The following is a 26,995-nucleotide window of genomic DNA, read 5'->3' as shown; positions in this document are numbered from 1 at the left end:
TTAAATGAGAAAGCCAAACCCAGGAGCAATGCGATGGATAATTGGAAAGCAATGAGGCTTCAGGCTACAATTATAGCCGCAATCGGCTATGTACACCTCCGGCAGAATTTAAAAAACGATCATTTCTTTTGCTAGATTTCCCTCAACCAACTTTTCCAGATCCATCGTGGGAGTGTGGGTCACCCGCCTGCACAAGCCCCCCTCCCCGGACTGGTCTCCCCGGAGCTTTGGGGCCCTTCCTGAGCCCTGGCCCAGCAGTGATCAGAGCGTTTGCTGGGAGACTGCAGGCCATTCGTGCTCCTCAACTGAACTGGCTTTTGGCCCGCGAGGCTGCTTCTGTGGCTGGGCCTGGCAGTCATTCGCAACGTGCAGCAGCCTGGACTCCGGCCACAGAGTAGCCAGTGTGGAGAGAGAACAGACGGCCAGTGAGAGGACCTGGGCTCTCACACAGAGGCCACTTTGTCACCTCGGTCGACCCAGCTGGGACGCATCCTCGGGCATGACTTTCGTGAGTAGGAATGTTTCAGGTTTATTTATTTGGGGAATGTGGGCCTCTGGAGGGTCTGGATGTTTGAAGGAGAAGCTTTTAGAATAAGATGTCAGTTACTCTGCGTGCCTCACGAATAGCTGAAGACGTGGACTCGCTTTCCTGCTCCTCTGACTTTTTTCAAAGAAAAGAAGAGGGAACTCTCAGCTGGGCTAGAAGTGGACAGGACCCCATTCATTCAGAATTTTATAACGAGTGCATTGTGGTTGGACCTTGACACTAGTATTTTTTTTTTTTTTTGTGGTACGCGGGCCTCTCACTGTTGTGGCCCCTCCCGTTGCGGAGCACAGGCTCCGGACGCGCAGGCGCAGCGGCCATGGCTCACGGGCCCAGCCGCTCCGCGGCACGTGGGATCCTCCCGGACCGGGGCACGAACCCGTGTCCCTTGCATCGGCAGGCGGACTCTCAACCACTGCGCCACCGGGGAAGCCCTGACACTATTTTTTAAAGTATTTATTCAAGAAAGTAATATTTCAAGCCCTGGCATGTATTTTCTCTCAAAGAATACAGACGTGATTTATAGACTGTTTAACTCTTCATTAAAGTTGGTCCTGAAAGACCGACACCAGCCATTATCGCACATCACATGATAAGCAAAGGTAAACAAAGAGCAATTCTTTAAAATGTGATCCAATTCAGACCACCCACCGGCTACCAAGTTCCCACCTCATCCTGGTCATTCTTACCTGGGAGACCTGAAGTCCCGGGCAAACCTTTGGGACCTCTTCCTGGGGGGCCACGATCACCTCTTTCCCCCATGTCACCTGCGTTTCATTAGAGAAATGTTATTTTTCTATATGTCTATAAAAATAAAGTTCCATATTTTTAAACTTAAAGCAAAGCCTACATTCAGAAACCAAAAAGTAGGAAGTTGCCACAATGTAGGTCATAGTAAGTATGTGGCAAGGCAAAAATCAAGTTAACCGGAACATATGTATATGTATAACTGATTCACTTTGTTGTAAAGGAGAAACTAACACACTATTGTAAAACAGTTATACTCAAATAAAGATGTTAAAAAAAAATTTTTTTAATTAAAAAAAATTTTTTTAAATAAAAAATGTTTTAAGAAATCAAGTTAATTATATTAAGAGATCGAAAGGGGAAAAAAATCAAATGATCACATCTGTAGATTCTGGAAAGATATTTGACAATTAAACATGCATCCCTGATAACAACAGTCAATAAAGTAAGACTCAGGCTATTTCCTTAACATAAGGTGTATCCGTCTCAGCCCTGAAGCTGGCACAAAGCTTAACAAGAAACACAAAGAGCAGCTTCACTATAGTCAGAACATTACAAAGGTGCCCACTTTATCATTATTATTTATTATTTGGTTTGAGCCATCCCTAGTTTCAGATGATATGACTGCTTATCTTAAACCCTAGAAAATCAACTCAAAATCTACTAAAAGCAATAAGAGGATTCAGTAAAGTAGCAAGGTACAAAATACATGGCAATCAATCATTTTCATATATACAAACAACCATCAGTGATAAGATGTAGTGAACAAAGATCCCACTTGTAATAGCAACTAAATGATCAAATAACTAGGAAAATAAGTTTGATCAGAAACATGCAGATCCAACATGAAAACAGATCCCATTTGTAATAGCAACTAACTTACTAAATAACTAGGAATAAGTTTCATCAGAAATATGCAAATCCAACATGAAAAAACAATTGAACAGAAGACCGAAAACAATCTAAATATCCATTAAAGGGTTAAGTACACTATGCTACTTCCACAGAGCAGAATACCATGCACAGGTGAAGAAGAACCAGGAAGGTCTTTGAAATGATCCCCAAGACATTGTTAAGTGCAAAAAGCAAGGCCCAGATCACTTACTAAAGGACAGCATGATTTGTTGCTAAAAGGATGTAGGGAAAATAAATATATTCATAGATCCTTTACAGCATCACTGGTAAGGGTATGTAGGAAACTAGTAATAGCGATTCCCTAATGAGAAGGATAAAGGAAACCAGACAGATGGGAGACAGGGGTGGGAGAGACACTCTTCACTAAATATCTTTTTAGACATTTTAATTTCTTGAACAACGTAAATTTAGTATCACCAAAAATAAATTAATGAAGTTTCAAAATTTAAAGTGTGTTGTCATCAGTGCCTCCATTTCACTTCTCATTATTTATAGGGAATGTACTTCGGATTGCAACCAACCATGTGTGTTTGCAAGACAGTTGATTGAATTCAGGGATTCAGCGGCCACAGAACAAAGTTACATGAATTACCGTGGCCCTGCAGAGACCAAACTTAGAAACTTGGCCTCATTAACAAGACGACCTAATACCTTAGTTAGCTGGTCCTAAATGACCTATGCTGCTCCTAGTACAAGACCAGTTCTACTATCCCATTAGTATAGTAGTATATTAATATTTTACTACATTGTTACAAGATGCAATAGCATCTTGCAACAAATTCTATACATAATCCCTTTTTCCAAATATTCGCTCCAACCTCACTGAATACCGACAGGTTTGTCACAATTTAAAAAGCAAAGTCAAAAGTGCACAACAAAAATAGGAAGAATATCTGTACAACCATCTGTGCATTTGTCAAATAGTCAGAAATCTCTAATTGTGACATGAATGTTTAAAAGTTACCATACTTTAACTTTAGCTGTGAATGTCCTTGTGTGAACATTTTTGTGGTGAATCAACTACATTTTGAAAACAATTTAAATTTTACAAGTACCGTGAAAGGATGTACAGCTCAGCTTGAACTCATACATAAACTACTTGTTTCTTACACCTCATCGGCAATATGGCCTTACTGTGTTAGGAAGATATGACAATTAGCATTTTTAAAACGAACAGCTTAAGCCCTCTTGTTAACTTAGCAATTTAAATATGTCATCTGGTAATTTTTGAGGCTGGCAGTGAGAATGTGCCACATTTTCTGAAGACACGAGATGAAGATTATGAATTAAAATGCAACTTTCACAGCGATAGTGACAGCTAAGTACGCTCTAGCATGAAGCCGCACCAACTTCAAAATGTTGTCTGCAAGGAATAAGACCACGGTCTCTTTAAAAGGACTGTTTTCTATATCAATATATGTTACCAAACTTATAGGAAAAGATGGAAATAATGGGCGAAGTGATGTGAAATTTCCGGAGAGATATGAAAACTCTTCAGGGAAAAAATGGTAAATTCTAGAACTGAAAAATACAAGATCTGAAAGTAAAAATTCATTGGATGGGATTGCCAGCATATTTGGACACTGCAGAATAAAGGGAATACAGACAGCATGGTGACAATACTAAACAGCACTGTATGATACACAGAATAACATTTTCTCCAAATTTAAAAAAAAAAAAATGACCCCTGTCTTAGCTTTGAAACTGGTTTTTGGTGATCGGTCACGGGAGAACACGTTTTAGACGAGCCCCGGGACAGAGCCACACTGCAACCTGCAGCAGCCGTCGTGTGTCGGCTCTGCTACCCCCGGGGTTAATCTACTTTTTCAAACACTGGTCACGCCTTCCTTCCAGACATAAGGAACCTGGCTCAGGGAACGAAAGTCCACCTTTGTGAGCCTATTGTCAGAAAAGACATATAAAAAGCTTGTAAAATAAGCTTTGGATAAGGTATGAAGGGAATAGGCAGTTTGAATCAAAAAAATAGCTCTTTACGAACAGAGCTGGGGAAACTAGAGGAATTCTCATTGCTCCAAAACTGCTATCGATCTCATCTGTTTGGAAGCTATAACTGATGCTCCACCTACAGGAGAGCAGATTAACACTGGAAAAGGTGAGTCTCTGATACGCCCGGTGTACTTTCCCAAGCCTTCGTTAACACTGGGACACGTCTGCTTGACCCCCCCACTAAAAGATCTAAAAATACACACAGCCTTCCTCAAAGGGACTTAAAATTAACAAACCATGAACATTTTAAAAGAGTATTTATGACATGAAAGACTGACTTAATCCTAAGTAAAGTGGACCCAGGGCCAGTCAGGTGCCTTCCGTGTTTCTGCTCAAGCATCACACGAAATGAACACACAGCTCTAATGCGTTTGTGTAAGTGTGTGCAAATCATGTCGGTGAAAACCAAAAAATACACAAACATGATGGAAGCTTTCAGTACCGTCTGAGGCTTTTTTCTACTAGCTCCTGTTAAAAATGTTCCACTGTGTTTTTCAAAGTAACTTTTTAGGAAGAAAACAGTGGTTTGATTAAGACATAGCCTGAACTGTTAAAAGCTTTAGTAAAACTTATTTGTTTTAAGAAAACTTATCTACCTAGGAATTTCTCTGGAAAAAGACCCTCAAAGCAACTCTATGGCAAACCAAGACTTCCACCACCATCCCTTCTTTGTTAAGCAGGAAAACAAAAAAGCAACAGGTGACAATGAAACACGTCTCTTCTCTGATTGGTGGAACAGTTAAGTTTCAAATGGTGGAGTGTTTATTCTCAAGGAAAATTTGTTTTACTACCTTTTACTAATGTATGTGGTGGACAAGAAAGGTCAAGTCCAATTACCTAAAACCATACATCTCCAAATGTATGACAGCATCAACTGAAATAGAAAATCTGATTATTCCTTTCTGCCCACACCCCAAATCTTAAGAAGTAGAACTCAGAGGAGATGCTGCTTTAAAGGAACCCAATGCCAAGAAAGGTATGGAGGAGGGCGGGGAGAGAAAGTTCTTTAGAAAAAAGAGAAGAACTACCTCACTTCTGGATTATAGGCTATGTCATAAACACCGCAGAAAAAAACAGGAGGAAGTCCCTTGTAACATCGAACTCTGCTTGATGAATGAACTTAGCGCCAGAGACATTTCCCAGGTTCCAAGTATAGAAATGTATTTTTCTTCCCTTCAAAATAAGGTTCACTGCTGGAGTCAACCCAGCGCAACCCAGACACAATTCCACACTGCAATTCCCAGCTTCCCAGAACATGTCCAGATCATGTCACCTTTGTTTCCAGAGCTTCTCAGCCCTGACTGCTTGTTCAGATAAACTGGGGAATATTTTCAAAGCCTGGGGCCTAGACCCAGTCAATCAAAATCTCTGGGCACGGGACCCAGACATGAGCAGCTTTTAAAACTCCTTGGGTCAGTCCCGCGTGGAGCCCAGGCTGGAGAAGGCAGCCCTCAGCAGGCTCTGCTGGTGGAGCAAGTACGCAGACATTTTCCTGTCTTAGGAAATAAGATGGGACTTCAGGAATGGGCTCTTACTAACTCAAGGTTAAGATCGGCCCCAAATACGGAGACTTCCTTTTGGGCGGAGAAAACAGGGCTGTGATCCGCTTTAGCCCTACGCGGTGGTCCTTCCCTGGGAAGGCGGGACCTTGCCTGTAGGGTAACTTGTACATTTCCACTGCGGGTCCCTCTCCAGAGTTGCTGACTCAGGGGGTCTCTGGTAATGCTGATGCTGCAGGTACCCCTCTTTTGGAACCGCTGTACTTCAGTTCACTTTAGTGAACTCACCAAGGCAGAGGAGTCATCCGTGGGCTGGGGCGCAACAGGGCAAGCTCGGCCAGCAGTCCGCCCACAGCACGGAGCTCCCTAGAATGGTTTACAGAGCGAACGGGGCCTGACCACAGGGAGAGCACCTCCACTATGGATTCCTGAACGCAAGCTCAAAGCAGGACCAAGATGAATGAATGGCTAAGGGGTTCTTTCAGAGAAGAGGTCCAGTTCTCTTTAAGGTGAACTCGGAACTCTCTCCATATGATTTTGTCCAACCTCCAAGAACATGGAAATCGTGCCAGGTTTACAGGAGGCCTCAATTAGGGCTCTTGTTGTTTTTTTTTTTTTTAAACACACAGCTCTGCACATGCCAAAAAAAAAAAGTAATTAACAACACTGTTCCAGCTGAGGGTGACATGAGCCAAACACATCAGCCATTCATCTACAGATCCCGAAAGGCATCTTGCTTGACCTCTGACCATTAGCACCATAATATTTATCCCTAATTGGAGCACCACTGCCAAAAAGACAAAAGCCCCTCTCTTGTTTTTGATGCCACGTTTTCCTGAAGTTCCCCCAGAGAGCTGTCAGTCATTCATCATGATGCAGAAACTCTGCACTTTTAGTCCCTTCTGTCGATTATCCCAGGCCCACTGGCCCCCATGCTGACATACTCACCTCATCTAGCAAACACCATCAGAGGCGGCCAGCCCTTCTGCAAATCCTGCAGAACACCTAACACACTCACAATCCTGCTTTCCTACAAAATACTGGTTTCCAGGGCTTAACTTGCTTTAAATAAAAGGAGAAGAAACAAACTCCCTCACACCCTCTCACATGTTAAATAAGGAATAAACGTGTACCTCAGAGCCAAAAAAAAACCAGCAAAACTGATATCCAGTGTCACTCTTTAAAAGAAGAGGGAGGCGGCTTTGACTCATGCTGTGATTTTTCTGATGTCCTGCTAACAAATTTTGTTACTTGAAGTAACAGATAACATTCAAGGGCCAGTTGTCATCTTAGAAGAGCTCTACACACAAAAAACCGAAACCAAAACTTTAAAGATCCTTTACCAGATCCTGTAAAGTTTATCTTGAACTATGATTAAAGCAGTGTAACTGTAAAAGATCAGTACCAAAAGTCAAGGGACCTTAATTCCGGTATTGGGTCTACTGTCGTCACACACCAAGGTCAAGAAAATATCAAACGATAGTTTCCTCATCTTTACCGTCACCACAGTAAAAGAGAACCACCCATCTTCTTGTCTCATAGACACCTAGCACTTTAGGACAAGTGAATTCATCTGCAAAAAGCCAGTGTGTGTTCCTAGTTCCACGTGGACAAAATGTCTTACCTTTTGCTCCCCTCAAACCAAGAGCCCCTGGGGGGCCCTTCATGCCTGGGAGGCCTCGAAGTCCCATCTGGCCTGGGAAACCGTTCTCTCCAGGGGGGCCCGGGGCACCAGGGGGGCCAGGCCGCCCGGGGAGGCCCGAGGCTCCGGAGTCTGGACGCTTGAGACTTGCAGCCATCTCAGCAAAATGCTCTGAAAGATAATAAACACAACAGTCCAGGGAAGTCGGAAATATGAAAGTGACTCGAATGAAAAAGGAACTATTTCAAGCGCCTTTTTTCTAAACGTGTCACCAGAGCTTCAAAACTGCTGGTGAGGCCTGAATAAAGCTGGGTCATTTTCCGCGGGCTTTCTGCCAGGAAGTTTCACTGGTGCTGCTTTGTTCAACCGTTCCTGGATGGATCTGGCCCTGCTGCTCTGAGACAAGCGGATAAAAGACCTTAAACTTCAGGGCTGAATGGTGTCCAAAGAGATGAGTGTGTCACCTGAACCTGGCTGGTTACCTGAAAACCCAGGACGAAAAGAAAGTGAGCTTCTCAACACAGGAAGAAGTGGACATCCAGAAGCTTCTCAAAGGCAAGGACACTGTCCAGAATTAGTACTGAGATACCATTTGAGACCTAGGCTCATGTTTTTAGCTTGACGATATTAAGTAATATGAAATACTCTGAGGATTCATGACTTTCTATTAATTCTCCTTCTCAAAAGTTTTTTCATGCTTGGAAGAGACACCTGACATTAAAGAAAGCCTGCTTCTTAGGAATGGTCACTGCCTGTCTTAAAAATTCATAAGTGTGTAGGCTCTTTCAGGAAGCATTAAATAGATTAAGAAACATCCACTAAAACCATGGAGAACAAGAACATTTTCCCATTAAAATAGGGGAAATATTTTAGTGTAATTTTTTTTTAATTTAGGGTGTGAAGGAGAAAATGAATTGGAAACACATTTCTCAACAAGATTTTTAAATTGTTCAAATGCAGGTATCCTAAGTTGGCCTTATTTAAGTAAGAGTTAACATAAAGTCATAATTTTCTCAACACTTAATGTTTAAAACGGAAATATCCTTTCAAGATAAGATGTCTGTGATATTGGTTTTCAAACATAGAGGGGACCATTTCATTCTGAAAAACTCTATGATTTCTACCAGACAAATTCTACTATCTCCTGAACATACAAAAGATGAGTGTTTCTTCATGACAGAATTGGTTCCACCCAGAATCAAATAATAAATAGCAATCTCCATAGGCTTCTTATGGGCAGAAGTCTGCCAGTTACTTCTCATATAATCTATAGAGAGAGCCTAGGTCAGTGCCAGGTACACACCAAGTGGTAGGATATTAAGAGAGGAAAGAGCCTGAGAATTTGTGTTCCAAAGGGGGGGGGGGAAAGTGTCTGTATCTGCGTGTGTGTGTGTGTGTGTGTGTGTGTGTGTGTACGTGCATGCTTTCTTGTAAATTAACCCCATTGGCAAAAAAAAGAAAAGAAAAAAAAAATCCAGGCGAGCCCAGAAAGTTAATATTTTTCCTTGAGGCTATAAGCTATTGCACATGGTGACAAATTGTATAAAACAGACGTGAAATTACTATTATTCAAAATGCCCCGCCTTTAAAGCACACAAAACGTCAAGTGGCGATGATTTATTTACCTTGTATGACTCTCATGCAAACCTGCTTAATGTGCTGATCGGTTGGTGCTCTGCCCTGGGACAGAAAAGACAAAAGCCAGTTTGTACACGGAACCACAAAGGGGACATTGTTCAATGGGAAACCGACAGGCTGGGCAAGGAACCAGGTGGCTGGAACCAGAAGAGCTGGCCCCACGCTGCCGAGGAGCTGAGGTCTGGTCCTACCCCCCACGCGCTCCCTGCCCTGGGATGCAGTCTCCAAAGGGGAACCCCAGGGGCTGCCCAGCACTCACGGGGGGGCCCTGGATCCCAGGCAGGCCGGTGGCGCCCTGTTCTCCCTGCACGCCTCGCGGGCCAGGTGGTCCTCGTGGCCCTTCCTCCCCAGGAAGCCCCCGGCTCCCTTCGGGTCCCCTCAAGCCAGGCTCCCCGGGTTTACCTGCCTGGAACACAAGGGCACACCGTAAGTCCAGGCTAGACACAAGGAATGCGTCTGCTTCATGTTGATACAAGCGCTGCCGTGAAACTGTGGGTTTACTTACGCTGTCTCCCAAGACGTGTTTGCTCAGAGCTTACAAAGCCTAAAGGTAAACACACGTAATGCCACACAGCAGCTCTCCAATCTCTTAGAATTCCAGCTCAAGTAAATGTTTTGAAGATCTTTCTTTGGGGTATAGTTATTATTTCAAAATGTTAATGGGAATAATATATTTTAAAACCACATTCTTCACACTTTAAGTCACTTCTAAGAGCACGTTAATTTTTAATAAAACGTGTTAACCTTTGCTGGCCACAGAAAGGTCACTGAGTTCACAAGACATGGCACATTCTATATCACCAATATAGAAAGCATAAAACAAAGATATTTCCAAGAACGTAAGTTATTTAGCCTTTATAACATTCTTTGGAGAGTCTGAAGAAGCCAGATGTATCCAGGAATTATAAAATACTAACATAAAACTAAATCAATGCAATTAAAATGCCAGAACAAAAAGAGTGAGTCCATAGTTTATCTAAGTATTGAGGAAGTTAAAAATCTAAACATTAAGGATGTTAAAAATAAACCAATTATTTCCTTAGCGCAAAAGCAGATACCAATTACATTTTTCTTCTGAAAGCAGACCACTAAAAGCATCTATAAAAGTCCTCATCTACAAAAACTGCTTTGAAGAGAGACTAAATTAATTCACTTTTTCTTAAACTACCTCTGGTGGAATTTGTGGCAAAGTAGTTTCAGTGGACTGTTGTTTTCAAAATAAAAACGAGAAGAGAAAAGCACAGGAGACGTTGAGGGAACACCACTGCTCAAGATCTGAATGTTCATCAAGCAGCTCAATCCTGCTTCTTTTTCATGTGCAACATTTATCCAGGAAAAGCCAACTTGCTCAAAAGCTCAAATGTTTTAAACTGAAGAAATAAAGGTGATAAAGCAAGGCTTTCACCAGACACATCTGAAGAAAGCTCACGGAGTGTGCTTTATACAAAAAAAAAATTGATACTCCTCTTAGTCAACCTGTCGAAGTTGCCTCTATGAAGAAATTATGGCTTAAAAGATTTCCAGAGTCAGGGTCAAGGGGGAAAGCTAAGGATGTGCTATGGAACGAAGGCTAGGGAACTGTCCGGGTGACTGGTATGCAAGACCACAGCAACTTGGAAAAAAAACCCCGGAACTAGAAGCCAAAATGAATTCAGAATGCACTAAAGAGCTGGTGGAAAACAAAGGAGGCCAAATCAGAGTGTATTACCTTGCTGGCAACATCTGAATTTTTGCTAGAACAAGGAGCAGGGCATTTTTGATGACGAGATCAAGGGCCAACGTGGCCAGGACGTCACAAGGGCCCTGGGTCTTGGGGAAAGAATTCCTCACTTGAGGAGGCATACGCTGATGTAGAAACCAGGGTGCAGACCTCACCCACTAACCAGCTTTGTCTCGCTGAAATCACTGAGAAAAGGAAAAGCTCTTCTCTTAGTAACTCTTTCCCCTGATTCTGGGACGGTGCACTTCAATTTCATCTTTCTTGCTTGGGTAATGTCAGGAAAGACAGGGGTAGGAAGGGAGGTGATGGATCAAGAGCTAATTCCTAGTATTATATCCAAATTTAAATGAAATTAACTCATTTGCACACCTGCATTGTTCATCCACTTTTTTCTTTTATAACTTGAATTCTCACCTTTGAACGTTACTGATTAGTTCTAGACAGTGAAGGAGGATTTCCACTGTCAAATTCTATCAAGGTTCACTCTTTACATTGTTCTCAGTCCTGAACGATTTCTGTCAAAGACTCTTAGGCATAAAGATGTTATTTGAAGCTTGAGACTGTCACGTGGTGTCTAGAGGCAGTATGTAAACAGGTAAGACAATATAATGTAATAATTTCCATCTCAGTGTTGTGCGAAGAGTCCAGGGCAGGGCACTGTAACCAGGGCTGGGTGGGTCCTCCCGGAGAAAGCTGAGCTGAGGATGGGGCTAAAAGCTTAGGTAGGAGGTACTATTCTAAGGAAAGAGAAAGAGTGTCCTGAACTAGGAGAAGAGTACAAGGCATTAAACAGCATATGCCAAGTAAAAAGAACCACAGACAGATGACGTCCCAGAGAGGCTGGAGATGAGGCTGGTGAGGCTCTGATCACTTCATCGAAAGCTTTGCATACATTTGCCAAGAGGCTGAATTATTCTATAAAATGTTATTCTTTAAAAAAAAAAAAAAAAAAAGTTATTCTTAAAGGGTTTTAAGCAGAGGAGGAATAGAGAGTGGGCTTCATCTTTTCATCTAGATGACACTGGCTGTCAAGAGGATAACACATTGGACCAGGACAGAGAGAAGTCAGGGGAGGGGATTCCAGTAACAAGAAAACTTGGAGATGAATGGAAACTGGTGATAGATGCACTTGAGATTGACGTCTGAGCTTCCTCCTTTCTGCTTGTATTATCTTAAATTTCTTATTTTATTATATGTGCGTTCCTTTCAAATTAGCAAGCCATTCTAGATTTGCTATTAATCGATTCTATAAGTCTGAATACATCTAATCTCTAAGGGCATCAGTTTAGTTTCTGTAAAATGATAAATTGAATGAGATGGTTATTTTCTCGCTCTAATAATTATCTGTATTTTCTTAGGTATCGTGCCTATATCTTACTTCCCCAACGAGAACACACAGAAGATTAAGAAAATTACTGAAATATTTGCAATGCTATGACTGACGATGAAATTCACTTATGTTCTTGTCACTGCAATGCACAGGTCGGTTCTTATAAAATAAATCATTTGTGGAAGAAATTATGACGTATATTCAGTGAGCCACTTTAATATGAAAAAAAAGAAAGACTTCCTTTAGAGTGATTAGGTCAAAAGGCAGATCTATTTACACTGTTGTGAGGTTTTTTCTTTGGACTAATCCACTACTTAAAGAATAAATTTAGATGTTAATTTCCTTAAAGGTAAGTCCTTTTAGAATTGAATTTTCTAGAATGATTTCATAAAGCAGAGCATTGCATTTTCTATAGCTTTATTCATATTTTTATTTTTTATACCGTTACTGTTCATTATACTTACAGATCCCTTTGGGCCAGGTAATCCTATATCTCCCTAAATCAATAAAACAAAATTATATTAGAACAATGTTTACTAAAAATTCCAAAAAGGTTATCATGCTGCCAAACTCAATAGAAAACCATGAACAGAAGAACTATGACACCACAGAAAAAAATCAGATTCACAATTTGGATACTGGTCCCAGTTCCGCTACTTGACTTCAGGACCCAGTGTAAATTTTGTAACCTCCCAGCCTTTGGCTAACTTGTCTGTTAAATAACAGGGTTGAATCACAGCTCTCCAAGGCTGCATTCAGATTTAAAATGCTAGGTGTGGAGAACGGAAATGTGCAAGTCAAAAGACATTAAGTTAGCATGCTGGTATAAAACATAATAGACATTTAAACCAGATGACTTCATTTCTGAAACTCTAACAATATTTTTAAATTCATTCCCAAAAGTCTATCAAACCAAATACGCATGCTCTTCTGCTTAAAAAAAAAAACCTTGACTATCTCCCACCACTAGTTCTAGGTATGAATTCAGCTCATCTTAGCACGTCAGTGCATGTCTGCTACAAAACAGGATGACTTAAAACATCCCCTTAAGGACCTCCCTGAGGGTCCAGTGGTTAAGACTCCGCGCTTCCAATGCAGAGGGCGCGGGTTCGATCCCTTGTAGGGGAGCTAAGATCCCGCAAGCTGCGCAGTGTGGCCAAAAAGAAATAAACAAAAATTTAAAAAGAAATCAATTAAAAACGAAAACATCCTCTTAGCTTATAAATTGAACAGTTCCAACAGAAAATAAAATTGAAGTCACCCTTTTTCTAATTTACTTAACAGTTAGGAAGCTTTGCCTCATTCAGATGTTAACTGAAATCCTAAAACTCTGAGTAAAACACTAGCAGCATTTTCTCCTGTACTAAAAGCTCTCTGAAACTATTTTCTGAGAATTCCATCACACACACACACACACACACACACACCCCAAAGGACCAAGCGTAAGTTTCCACACGAGGTCCTGTTCGATCGTGTCGTAACCAGAAGGATGGACCAGCAGACCCAGCAGCGAGCGCTGTGGGGGCGATGACTTGCTCTCCTCCTCCCCGCCTCCCTGGAGATTTGGCAGAGGACGCCCCTGGAGTTGGGATCACTTCTTTGGCGGGTCTTAGACTCCAAAAGGCCGTGGAGAATACCCACGGTCGAACTTGGGAGCCTCAACTCTCTATAACTACAATAATCTATAATACAAACTATAACAAAGCTTTAATTTTGTCTCCATGATGGGTACTATTCATAGACTTGTCTACAGGCATGTAAGAATCACCTTGAATGTCTAGGCGGAAAACCTCAAGAAAACATGCCCTCCAAAGGGAACGCTTTGTCCTGCCAACACTTAAGGCCACATCTATCAATGCTGGCGTGTTTCCCCTCCACTTTACTTGATCTTGGGTGCGATTCTCGGGGGTTGTGTTTTAGCTTATGTTACCTTTAAAGAAGTCAGCAAGGATAGCAAGGTCAGAGAAAAGAAAAAGTATGTATGTTTCTAATACAGTTCAAAAATCAGTGAGTCTCCATCAATAACCAGAAAAAAAAAAAAAATGTGTCTTACGAGTTCACCCCTCTCTCCCAGTTCTCCCTCTTCACCAGAGGCACCCTAAAAATTAAAAGTCACATTTTTAAAATTCTTAGTTCCTTGGCTCAATTGTAACCCGTCAACACTGAGAAGCATTCAGAAGTCCCTGCAGTGCTCCCAAGATCATGCAGAAAGACGACACGATCTCAGTGGTTTGCCTATCCAGCTGTCAGGCGCTTGTCCAACCCAGAAAACAGCCCAGAGAAGAGCCAGAAGGTGAAGTTGAGTTTCTGCTAAAGTTAAGGATTAATGACTATATCCAGCAATTTTATAATTAGGTAATACTTAAAAAGGGCTCTTACAGTTGAGAAAACAAAAAACAAACAAACAAACAAACAAAAACCACCAGGGCAAGGACTAACTCTAATTCACATGCATTGTTTATTTGCTAAGGTCTTGGTAAAGAAAAAACAAAACATTATGATGAGGCTATGGAAGGCCTCAACAGACTGGAGTAAACCGATCTGCTGCGTAAGAGAGACGGGGCCATTCTTTTCAAAGGAAGGACAATGTGTATTCTTGAAGGCAGAGCCATCATTCGCGCCGGCTTAGTAAAATGGTAGACGAGGCCACAGACCAAATTAAACCCTGCGTTTCACGCACTATGAAGTACGCTGAGCCTCCACATTGTACCCACACCGCAGATCAGCCAGTGCCCCCTGCTGGTAAATCACATTAATGCACATTAAGCGCTGCGTTCCACACATGGCACCTACCTGTTCACCCTTCGGACCAGGTTCACCAACTACACCCTGTAATGAATAAAATATACTTTTTCAGTGTTTTGAGGTTTTCAACTATATAATTTCAAACGAGCCAACTCCCCTTATTGGGCTGGTGAATAGGAACAGGTATGACTAATCCCATCGCCTCACCACCTAGCAAAAGTCGGGTCAGACCTGGAGAAACTGACAATTGTCTGAAGAAAATCACTGGCAACCTGAAGTGTCCTCTGAGCACATCCATGTAAAAGGTGACATCCAGGACTGGAAGTTTAGAACTAAATAGGATGTGTGATTACAGCTGAAATTTTTACTTTACTCAGCTTTTATTTTTCCCTTCTGATAAATTACTATATTAATATCGATTTTTTTGGTTTCCTAATCTCAACTCTCAGTAATTGAAGATACCTTTTTTGATAGCTCTCTATGGTAATTTCTAGAAAAATTCTCCACGGGGCCAAAAGCAATCTTGGTTTCTCAACATAGTAGAAATCACCCTTCCAAATAAGGAACTTTCTGGACGGCTCAGTATCTTACCCTGTCACCTTTCATTCCAGGAAGTCCAGGGGGGCCAGGCAAGCCAGGGAGGCCAGGGCTGCCGAGAGAACCCTGAAAGACAAACACAGAGTCCCCAGAACCACTGCTACCGCAACACTGAAAGCACATAAGCCAGACGCAACCTTGGGTGTGTGGACCCCTGTCTAGAATACATGTGCTGTGTTGGTTTAACTCTGCTTCTCAAATTTGTCACTCTCCCAACTCCCAGGAGAAGAGAGCCAGTGCCCCCCCCCCGACTCCATCCCACCTCTGAGGTCCTCAGTTCCAGGGCTAGCCCCCCCCTTCCCGACAGTGGGCTCTTTGAGCTGAGTCCCCACCTCGCTGGCTGTGTACACAAGCACGGCTGGAGAAGTAAAAGGCGGCATTCACGCACTTGCTCTCCAAGTCCAAGAACAACCAGGAGCCAAATGTAGCACTTTGTACCTCTCCCAGTTTTCAAATAAATGCTGCAAACCCCACTGATTAAAATACCCTTTAAGGGTCTCCTAGATTTAATTTGAAATTCTTCATTTACACTTTCACACATTCACATAGGAATAGAAATCAAGTAAGGATGATGCAATCACCTTTTGTAAGTTATTTTTCTCTCCTTGCTTCTTCTAAAAAATTTATTGTGTTTCGTATGAAGCAAATAAACTGCCAGGGACTAGAACTCGTACTTACCAGTTTACCTGGTAGTCCTGGGGGTCCTACTGGTCCTCCTTCACCTCTGCCGCCCTAGAAACACAGAAACATGATGGTCAACCAGTTGGCCGAAATGCGAATGTTTCATCGCTATTTCAATGAAGTAACACGCTACCTAGGTTTTTGTTTAAATATAAAGGTCACCAAAGTATTCTCCCCATCTTCAACTGAAGGCAGAGACCTTTATATTAAATTCCTGCAGCCTCGTCAGTGTTCATCCCGAGTTCTCACAGTGCTAATGCTGTTTGTGGTGAATACAGACTGTTTGTCTACAAGACATGGCAATTAGGAATTTTCAGCATCTACTTCACCATCCAAATTAGATGATGGTGATTTGTGTACATGCTTTATCCTCTCATTTAGACTACATGTTCTTGAGGTATAGGTACAGTAAAATTTTGAATTCCGCATAAATGTGTAAAACACAGAGTAAATTTCAGGTCTACAGTACATTTTAAAGCAGTATCTGGCAAATGATCTTGAACCTCGAAAGAGTGAAAAAGACACAGGACTTTTTTTTGAAGAGATGTTCGCCTTCAAATTACTACTATAACTTCAAAAAGGCATAAGTAGTAGAAATTTATAAAGTTTCTGAAAAATTCTTTGTTCTACTCGTTCTAAACATGTCTTAAGAGATTAAACAGACTTTGGACACCAAAAGCAACACCCTCATTTCATTTTGTGAGCCAATATCAATTTTTTTATTTGAAAACCCTAAGCCCTTTGAGAAAAGGAAACACCATGAACTCTTCGATTTCTTTCTCTGAGAATTTCACACACTTTTATGCAGTCTGACAAAAGCGTGTTTCATTTCTAACGCAACTTCAACTAAGCTGAACACTGAGGTTGCTGGATAAATAATCACATTTCCTGGATGGTGAACACAAAATAGTCTTTTGAGTTTGTTTTTCTTTAAAATGGCATGACAACTTCATATTAATGTTTAGTATTTATAAGTGCTTCTGATAAGATTATCCTGATCTGACCCACATGTTATTCATTCATCTATAAAAAGAACCAAATGTCAAGATCTATAAACCTTCTGCATTTTCCGTTGCTCTAAAGGACTGAGAAATGCATGCCAAATTACAAGTCTCTAGCTATAGTTTCATGGCAGTTGTTTCATATGACTTACAGGTGATTTAAACAAAATACTCTTAAATGCTTTTCAAAAACTTTTATATAAATGTTCTAATGCATGAGTTTGAATAATACATTGGTATGTAACCCTTGTGAGCAGCTTGGAAGCCAGAAGCAGTGCCCCATGTGGACGGATGTCAGAAGGATATATTGATAAGTCAGGTGAAAACCAGCCCTTACGATAGATTCTTCCATGTGTCTCTACACATAAAGATTGGGTTTCACCCCATTAATATGACCCAGGACTTCAAAGTTCAAGATAGGTTTTCTTCAGTACATCTGCTCTGCTGGCATTTTCAAATATTTCTGAACTGCATCCTGACTGAGATCCTAAATGCCATTGAGATAAAATGACTTTAATTCACAGAACGATTAACAGTCACTGGTGGGAAGCATAATTAATCGTGTCAGACAGGGAAGGCAACGTTCTCGATACAACCTCAAGTATTCATTTCTAAATAAATGAACCACTATGCCATCTTATCCAAAACAATGATTAATATACTCTTTTCCTCTTCCACAAAACAAAAGGCTAAATGAAAATAAAGGACTGTATAACCTTTCATTTACTTTTGGAGAGATTATCTTTTCAGTCAAAGACAAAGATTTTCTCTGCTGGAATCTTATTTTCTCTGTCTTTCATGAGCTCTTCTTATTCAGCTCAGAAGTCTTTTCCAAGCCCCGGCAGCCCTTGGCAATACCTACAAACAGCTCAGAACCCAGTCTAGGCAGTCTGCTCTGCTGACCTATGAGCCATGACAGGGCAACACACGTAGGACCAGGGGAGGGATGTGTGAAACACACGTAGGACCAGGGGAGGGATGTGTGAAATTACGGGCATTCACTTTTCTGTCCCTGCACAAATAGACAGCGTGTGGGTCCTCATTTTTATTTCACATCTAGCTTATAAATCCTTGGCTATTCTGAACTTAGGTATTTCTATAGAAATCATCCCACTGTGCAAAAAGGTAATGTTTTATTTTCACAATGACCAAACAGCTACCAAAACAAAAAAAAGTTAGGGCAAGATTTTCTCATGGCCATTCTTATGATTTCTATGTGTTCTAAAAACATGCATATTCTTCCTCTAAGTTCTTTAATTTCACCTGTAACTGAGATGAACATGAACAATTGAGATATAAATAGTAATCTCTAAAAAAAAACACAGGTTAAACTAAATACATCCTGCAGGGAGCAATTCACCCTAACCTGGTAACAACAAGAGTGCTAAAAAGAAATGATAAATCTCTTCTGCTTCAACAGCTATGGTGAAACCACATTCTCAGATGTGGGCCACGGAGGCTGGTGGGGAAATGGCTCTTCTGTCCCGTGGCTGACATTTACAAACCTCTTGACAAAAGTTATGGGTTTCAGGCTTCCCTGGTGGCGCAGTGGTTGAGAATCTGCCTGCCAATGCGGGGGACACGGGTTCGAGCCCTCGTCTGGTTGGATCCCACACGCCGCGGAGCAACTGGGCCCGTGCGCCACAACTGCTGAGCCTGCGCGTCTGGAGCCCGTGCTCCGCAACAAGAGAGGCCGCGACGGTGAGAGGCCCGCGCACCGCGATGAAGGGTGGCCCCCGCTCGCCGCAACTAGAGAAAGCCCTCGCCCAGAAACGAAGACCCAACACGGCCAAAATTAATTAATTAATTAAAAAATTAAAAAAGGAAAAAAGTTATGGGTTTTAACAAGAGGATTGGAAGGAACCAGAAAAAAAGGCAACATCCTACCACTGAAAATGTGAAGACCATAAGAAAATGCTCCATTTTTCTCTTGGGTGCTCTGTGCCACCATATTTATCTCCAACATGTTAAGTAAGACACATCTTCCCATTCATCCCTATCTAAGAAGCCAATCAAGGCTTAAAGAAAAAAAAAAAAAGATGCAGACACTCTACCAATGATTCCGAACCCTGGCTGTGTGTCAGAATCCCCTGAGGAGGTTTTAGAAATATATTTCACTGGTGTCTTCACCACCCCACCTCCTCTTTCCCCTCCGCATTCCACCCCTCTCCCTCCAGGTCCTGATTCTGTAGGGCTGGGGTAAGACCCAGGAAACTGCTGGGGCTTATGTTCTGTTCCTTTGTCTTCCCCAGCTTTACCTAGATTCTTGTTAAATGCTCACTGAGAAAGTTCCATAAATACTAAAATTTGCTAAATGTGTTTTGTGCCATTAGAATTTGCCAAGCTAACTTCAAATAAAAACATGCAGCGGAACCTTGACTTTGGAGGCATTAGGGCCAGGTCTGAAGTTCGGCTCTGCCACGCACACCAGCCGACTCCAGGCAGGCAACTCAACCCCTCTGTGCCTCGGTCTCCTCATCTGTAAAACGGGCTTTGGGGAGGGTTGAATAGATACACGAAGTACTCAGAACAACGTCCAGCTCACAGTAAGCAGCACAGATGTTGCTAGTCATTATGTTTATCCAAGGAATAAAGACATCGGTCAAAAGGATGGTTTTTAATCAAATGTTCCATCAAATGTTCTTTTCGCTTCAAATCTTCCAAATTTCTTTAAAAGCATGAGTTATGCTTGGAAAAAACAAGTCTCTAGTCCTCATTTCTCGAGTTTCTGTCAGATCACTGAGAAGCTGCCTTTTTTATAAACAAATTCTAGGAGCTATTTTGTAAAACTCATTTTAATAAATACAAATACTTCAATATGGAAGTGTCCCTTTCCAAATGGAACTGTCAGACTTCTAAAATACCACCGAAAAATGCATTTTATTATACTTGGGTTGTCATCATTATTTTACCAAAAAAACTGGATTTTACTCCACTGTGCTCTAGACCGTGATGGTTGCTGTATTTGCCTGATAACCCAAAATGCTAACTAGCTGAAGAACGAACATTATCCTTAGTAGCTTGCCAGTTTCAGAACTGGGAAATTATAAATCACTATACTCAGTCTGTAGTATACACTAAATGCCTCTTTCTGACAAAAAGGATGTTCAACCCAGAAGATGAGTTATGATTGCTAAAGATGGCTGCTTTTACAAACCCATTTTCATATTAGCATTGGCAGATCATATTAGTCTTACTACAGGGATAATTTTTGATGTGGACCATTTTTTTTTTTTTTTTTTTTTTTTTGCGGTACGCGGGCCTCTCACTGTTGTGGCCTCTCCCGCTGCGGAGCACAGGCTCCGGACGCACAGGCTCAGCGGCCATGGCTCACGGGCCCAGCTGCTCCGCGGCATGTGGGATCTTCCCGGACCGGGGCACGAACCCGTGTCTCCTGCATCGGCAGGTGGATTCTCAACCACTGCGCCACCAGGGAAGCCCTACAGGGATAATTTTTAGGCTTGCCACAGAAATATTTTTTAAGATTTGTTCAATATTACAACATTGTGTATTTTGTACTTCTCTCCAGTGTAGGTTTGAATATCCCCTCACACAGAAGCAGATGACAATCTGTTTACACTATAACCATCACAGCTGCTTCACAAAGTGTCGACGGGGTGAATATTCCAGAGTCCGACGGGGCAAGAAGGCAGCTTAGGTCACTCAACAGCACATCATGTGGGACCTCTGTGTGGAAGCTGTTGGTGACGGGGCCAGGGTAGAAGACTTCAAGAGAGAGGAGACAGGCTTCCACACTCCACGAGTGTAGAGTCTTCAGAAAACTGGGGGTAGATCGGTGTGGCACTCACCCCAGGTGAAATCACGAGAGCAGAGCAAACATAACACGCTCACCAAAAGCCCTGGAACGTTCTGGGAAGCCTGGAAGAGGAAGACGGACCAGGATCGACTACACGGTAGGACCAGACCAGAGGCCCCAGCCACCTGCTGCCTCTAAACCAGGAGTCACCCAGACGCACGTGTAAACCCAGGGGAACGTGAGAAAGACCGGAAGCACAAGCCCAGTGGTAAAGACACGTGCCCAAACGTAATCCCTAGAGATGCCGAAACTCCAGTATCTTTTGCCGTGGCACTGGCGAAAGCTGATGGAACGATGGTGAGGAAAGGGTTAGAAGAGCACTTTAATTTCAAAGACAAGACTTCAGTTAAGCTTGATTCTTTCACAGGACACGTTAGAAATAGGTTTCATGCCTTCTACCCAGCTTCTCAATTTAAGATTTGCAGGAAGAATGGGTCAGACTTGTGGGGAATAGGTGACAATGTGGGAATTTACCCAGGAAATGAATTTAATGATGAAAAATGAAAGAACACATGTATCTTTCAGTAAGTACATTTGGTGTAAAAACTCTGATACAGAACTATAACATTTATAACCACACGATTCTCTTCTGAAAAATGTATAGTAGCTGAGAAGTCAATTATGAACAGAATCAGCAGAGCAAGATTTACTGTACCTCCCATCCAATGCACTTCAAGGAATATTTATGGAGCACGACCTTACAGCAGGCCCCGAGGAAAGAGATGTAGGGAACACAAATGCGGATCAGACATGTTCCCGACTTCCTGCAGTTTCCACACCACAGGGCAAAAAGGCACCAAGGGTTACGGGTTCCGAATAAGGGGAGATCACTTCTCCCTGGGGGGTAGGGCGTCATCAGAGATGGCTACATGGCAGAATTAACACTTCAGTTGTATCTAGGAGAGCACATGGGATGTCCAGTCAGAGAAATAGAGGAAAAAGCCATCTCAGTTGCAGGGCATCACAAAGAAAACAGGCAGGCTGAGAAGTGCAGAGAGTGTTTGGGAATTAGCATGAAGTCTAGCTTGGCTGGAACACAGGCTCTAAGCAAGGCAGAAATGGGAAGTAAAACTAGGGGATAAACACAGCTTAGCATTTCAGACCTTCCTTTATTGTCAGTGGAAATCCACTGAAGACTTTTAAATGAAGAAGAGAAATGAGGCTGAATGCCGCCGTACTTTGCAAAGACCAATACGGAGGCACGTGCAGACTTGGAGCCCTACCGTTCCCCAGGCATTTACGTTTGTCACCAGGGCTGCGGGGACACGGCTGGAGTTCTAGATGCAGGACACCCTGCGATGGGCAAGAGTCCTGGAGAACGGAGAGCTATCCCAGCCAGAATACCAAGAGTACCTTGGTATTGCGAGCTGCAGTAGAAGGAAAGAGGGGAGCAGGGAAGGCAAATCAGGAAATGACTGTAATAACCAAGCACCCGTGCGGCTTGCCTGCATTCCGTGCCACGTCGGTCCTGCCATCAGCAGGGGGACCTACAACTGTACTGCTTTCTGCTCTATAACGTGAGCACGAGATGAAATCGTCAATTTTCTCAAAGCTCCAGAGCCCTTCCTCCACACCGTTCAGTCTTTCTGTTGCTTTAGAAACATGACCCAGCTTTGACCTCACTGCTTTGACAGTCAACTGAGGGGAAGTATTTTAATTAGAAATTCACAGACTCCCAGCCAGAGAGGAGAAAAGGATAAGTGAGGCGTGAGGAGTAGCTAGCTTCACTGGCTGCAGAGAAACGTCTGGACACCGCCTGGTACAGCTCAGCTGACGAGCATCTGTGCGATGTGGAAAAACCCTACCCTCCATTCTCATATCGCAAGACACCTGGGATATTTCACTTTTCCGAAGCGTGAAAATCCTCACTCAACATACTCGAGAGATGCTCTTTAGAAAGTAACAATGATATTTGGGAACGTTTCTGTGTTCTCACTTGGAGTTCTTTGTGCTACCCAGCAGGCTTTGAAAATAAGAACTTAAAATCAAGACCAGGGAGAATTTTTTTAAGTTAACTTTGAGCGCCCATCATGTTTCATTTCCAAATCAGTTTCTCTCTAAGGGTTAATATGTATCTAGTGAGAAAATATACATAGCTATATTTGCTGCAAAATAGACACATTTACAAATTCACACTAAAAGAAGTCGGGCAGGTTCTCAAAAGATTAAAATAGAGTTATCACATGACCAAGCAATTCCCCTCGTAGGTATGTACTCAAGAGAAATGGAACAAGTCAACACAAAAACTTGTAGAAAAATGTCCACAGCAGAATTAATCATAATGGCCAAAAGGTGGAAACAACCCCCAGGCCCATCGATACATGAATGGGTGAGTAAAATGTGGTACGTCCATACAATTGAATACTATTTGGCAATAAAAAGGAATGAAGGACTGATACATGGTACAGCATACAAGAACCTTGAAACATTATGCTAAGTGAGAGAAGCCAATCATTAAAAAACCCACATACTGCATGATTCCATTTATATGAAATTTCCAGAATGGGCAAATCTATAGAAAGTGGATGAGTGGTTTCCTAGGTTTGAGAGGACTCGGAGGGAAATGCTGAATTGCAAGTGGATCTAGAGTTTCTTTTTGAGGTGATGAACACGTTTTAAAGTGGACTGTGGGGGTGGTTGCACAATTCTGCAAATGTACTAAAACTCAGTGGACTGTATACTTTAAATGGGTGAATTATATAGTATATGAATTATACCTCAATAAAGTTGTTTTTTTTTTAATCACACTAAAATACTTCCTTCATCGTGGGACGAGAGCAGAAAGGGTCAGCATTTTTTTTTTAAATACTTCATTTTTGTTTCTACTTTCTAGGGGGAAAAAAGCATATTGTATATCTAAATAGCATTCCTGTTCCATTGTTTATCTGGATTATCACACGTTAAAACGTCAGAAGGCATTCTTGGATGAGTTAATGGATGAATGAATAAAGGAAGGAAGGAAGGGAGGAAGGGAGGGAGAGGAGGGAAGGAATACCCAGCAGAGCCCAGGGAAGGCACTTTGGGAGGGGTCTACAGAAAAGGAATACTCACAGGGAAGCCCCGAGGTCCTCGGGGTCCCACCTCTCCTGGTGGCCCCTGGCGGCCCTGTTATGAGGAAGGCAAGGAGAGAAAAAGTTAAACTCCCTAATCCTTTGCTTAGTGATTACAACAGGTTACAAGGTATGAAAAGGTAACCTATGGCAACTTACTGGTTTGCCTGAATTCCCCAGCTGACCAGGCTTCCCTGGAGGACCTGTGTTACCCTGAAGGTAAAATACAACATTTAGAGTAATTCAGGCAGTAAATAAGCATAACAATCAACCCGTCTTACCCAGACTGGGTATTTCTTTCACTTAAATAGCATTACTTTCCTGATTTTACATTGAGATGTAAACTCTCTTTCTTGGTGGGTACATCAAAGTTCTTCAGATTTAGGTTAGGATACTGTTTTGTCACTTCCAGAAGCATAATAAAGATGTCAAAAATGTTTAAAAGCGAAGGTCAGATGTCAAAAAATGAAGGTCTTGAGACAGACAAGAAGAATAAGAGAGGATTTTTCTTTCCTTACAATATTAATTATATATGTCCACCATCAGTTGTCCGTGGTCCACTTTACTAGGGAACATCTCTGCTCAAGACTCCACGAGCCACCACGATCGGAGGGCTGGAGCCATGTGCTAATAGTAATCAATTTCTACGTTATTCACAGTTCATCTAGTTTATTTAACGTAAGGCTGTATTTTATCCCTTTCACTTTTTCTTTCAACTACTGTTCTTAAGTGCTAGAATATAAGCACTTAAAACTGATCATTATGTGAACAAAATGCTTAATATGTTTTAGTTTAAGATAAATCATCTTAATAATACGCACTGACAATTTCTATGGCTTAATATCGTCCTCATAGTAAACCGTAAAGAGCAACAAAACTTTCTCGGTTTTACACTGGCAAAGGATGACTCTTTCAAGAAGGTAGTCTGGTCAGCAACGCTTTGTCAAAGAACTACTTCTGCAGCTGGGAAAGAGATTAGCTTCTGAAGCCTTAAGGCCTTTTTGATTTCTCCTTAAGCTCAAGCATAAAATAAATAAAAGGTAGGTTGGAAATATATAAAATGATAAATAAAATATATTAGTAAAAGAATAAAGAAACAGAGAAAAATATTAATTACAAAGTTTTCAACTTTTACCTTTTCACCGGCAACACCCTTTGCGCCAGGAATTCCAGGTACACCCTGAAAGAATGCGCACAGAACTCAGGTTTAATCACCTCCTCTGAGAATCCGTGAGATGCCAAGCCCACTGCATGCTGCCGAGGGGCTGGGGGCACCGTGACAACCTCAAAGCTTTGGAGGGAGATTCTTCCTAGTTCCCCAGTTTGAACAGTTACAGAGCTACCCACAGTGTAGAAGGCAACTTCACTGTACCGGGCTTGTTATCTCTGAATACCCTTACGGCAAATTCTAGCTCTAAACTAAAGTTACTTTTCAAGGATGAACTTCCAAATTAGAATCCTATTTTCAGATCAACAGGAGCTCTTCCTGGCATGATCTCATGTATGGAATACAAAGCAAGGACCTATCAAAAACTCTAAGCCTTAAACAGAAAAACAGAACGGCAGAAGAATGCAGGGTCTAAGGCTTGGTGCTACTGGGAGGCCTGATTTCTCTGATTATTTTAAAGCGGCAGATATCATAATAAACCGAGGGCAGTCCTCATCATTACCAAGTATCCCTTTTAACTTGAAATAATTGCCTCCGAAGAGCCAAGAATACACGTGGTAGAACCCACATGAACTTCCAGCCACATTTAATGCAGGAAAACACCAATCTGAATAATTCAGAAGAGCACACGATCAAAAAATGAAATCTTATTATCGCACATTGTTCCCTGAACATACGCTCAACCTCTTATGGCTCAACGCTGGTACAAGAGCTTCAGAACTGGGTGAAAGTAGGAGGAAGTATAAAGCCTGGACCACAGCTCGGGGTTAGTGAAACGATATGAGGAAGATTTAGTGAACTAAAGAGAGAGGAGGGAGGCAACATACACAGTTAAAGCTTAGTGTGGTTATCAGAGAAACAACTAGTCATTCAGAGAAAAAGTACAAAAATGCAAATGTAAAACTGTAAAACTATAAAATTAAAGCATCATTTCTTCTCCAGAACTTATCAAATTACATACATAACATGTTTCTCCCCCAAGGGCATATCTTCAAAATATGTATATAAACCAATCAACATTTAAATACTCAAATACTTACAGGTAACCCCTGCAACCCTGCTTCACCAGGAGGTCCAGGTTTCCCTAGTTCACCCTGAAAAAAATTTTTGTTGCATCTGTATGAACTGCTGTCCTTCTTTTAAGAAAAGGAAAGACCAAGATCTTCTAAGTAAAAGGACTATCTGCACAGCTGACCTTACGTGCACTTTCACAGCACGACCCAGTTCAGGGCGGGGAGACGGGACAGGACTTAGGACAGACGTGCAATCAAAACACGTAATTTCCTTCCGCCTACTTTCATCAACGGGGCAATTTTACCGACTTTCCGAAACCAAGCAAACAAACATGCTATTCTAATAATTTTTTTTTTTTTTATTGAAGTGTGGTTGCTTTAGAATGTTGTGTTAATTTCTGCTGTACAGCAAAGTGACTCAGTTATACACACAGATACATTCTTTTCATTATTCTTTTCCATTATGGTTTATCCCAGGACACTGGATATAGTTCCTTGTGCTATACAGTAGGACCTTGTTGTTGTTTATCCATCCTATATATAATAGTTTGCATTTGCTAATCCCAAACTCCCGATCCTTCCCTCCCCACCCCCCTCCCCCTCGGCAACCACAAGTCTGTCCTCTATGTCTGTGAGCCTGTTTTGTGTTTTGCAGATAGGTTCATTTGTGCCGTGTTTTAGATTCCACTTGTAATTGATATCATATGGTATTTGTCTTTCTCTTTCTGACTTCTAATAAGTACCTTGAACTGACACTTGATTAAAAAATTAGAAGGAGGAAAAAAGCCAAAACCAGCTCAATAAATGTCCCAGTGACGTAGTAATGGAAACCCAGTGCCTGGCGGGCCCCTGGCAGGGACGACCCCACCACCCTTAGACTA

At 41.9% G+C, this 26,995-nt stretch overlaps 1 protein-coding gene across 3 annotated transcripts in view; it reads right to left on the bottom strand.

Annotated features, from left to right (window-relative positions):
• The window catches only part of COL9A1 (collagen type IX alpha 1 chain), a 106,210-nt gene that overhangs the window by 9,291 nt on the left and 69,924 nt on the right, over positions 1-26,995 (bottom strand). For all 3 annotated transcript variants that reach the window (XM_059083832.2, XM_067011385.1, XM_067011386.1), the window contains 13 exons: positions 26,142-26,195; positions 25,069-25,113; positions 24,093-24,146; positions 23,935-23,988; positions 16,063-16,116; positions 15,379-15,450; positions 14,836-14,871; positions 14,096-14,140; positions 12,507-12,539; positions 9,252-9,398; positions 8,980-9,034; positions 7,337-7,525; positions 1,234-1,311 (listed from right to left, as the gene is read on the bottom strand). In XM_059083832.2, coding sequence (XP_058939815.2) covers positions 1,234-1,311; positions 7,337-7,525; positions 8,980-9,034; positions 9,252-9,398; positions 12,507-12,539; positions 14,096-14,140; positions 14,836-14,871; positions 15,379-15,450; positions 16,063-16,116; positions 23,935-23,988; positions 24,093-24,146; positions 25,069-25,113; positions 26,142-26,195 — 916 coding nt within the window. The remainder of the gene's footprint in view (positions 1-1,233; positions 1,312-7,336; positions 7,526-8,979; positions 9,035-9,251; positions 9,399-12,506; positions 12,540-14,095; positions 14,141-14,835; positions 14,872-15,378; positions 15,451-16,062; positions 16,117-23,934; positions 23,989-24,092; positions 24,147-25,068; positions 25,114-26,141; positions 26,196-26,995) is intronic.

The sequence above is a fragment of the Kogia breviceps genome, chromosome 13, assembly GCF_026419965.1.
Source record: "Kogia breviceps isolate mKogBre1 chromosome 13, mKogBre1 haplotype 1, whole genome shotgun sequence".
In the NCBI taxonomy this organism is placed as follows: Eukaryota; Metazoa; Chordata; class Mammalia; order Artiodactyla; family Physeteridae; genus Kogia; species Kogia breviceps.
This window is presented reverse-complemented; position numbering and strand designations above follow the sequence as displayed.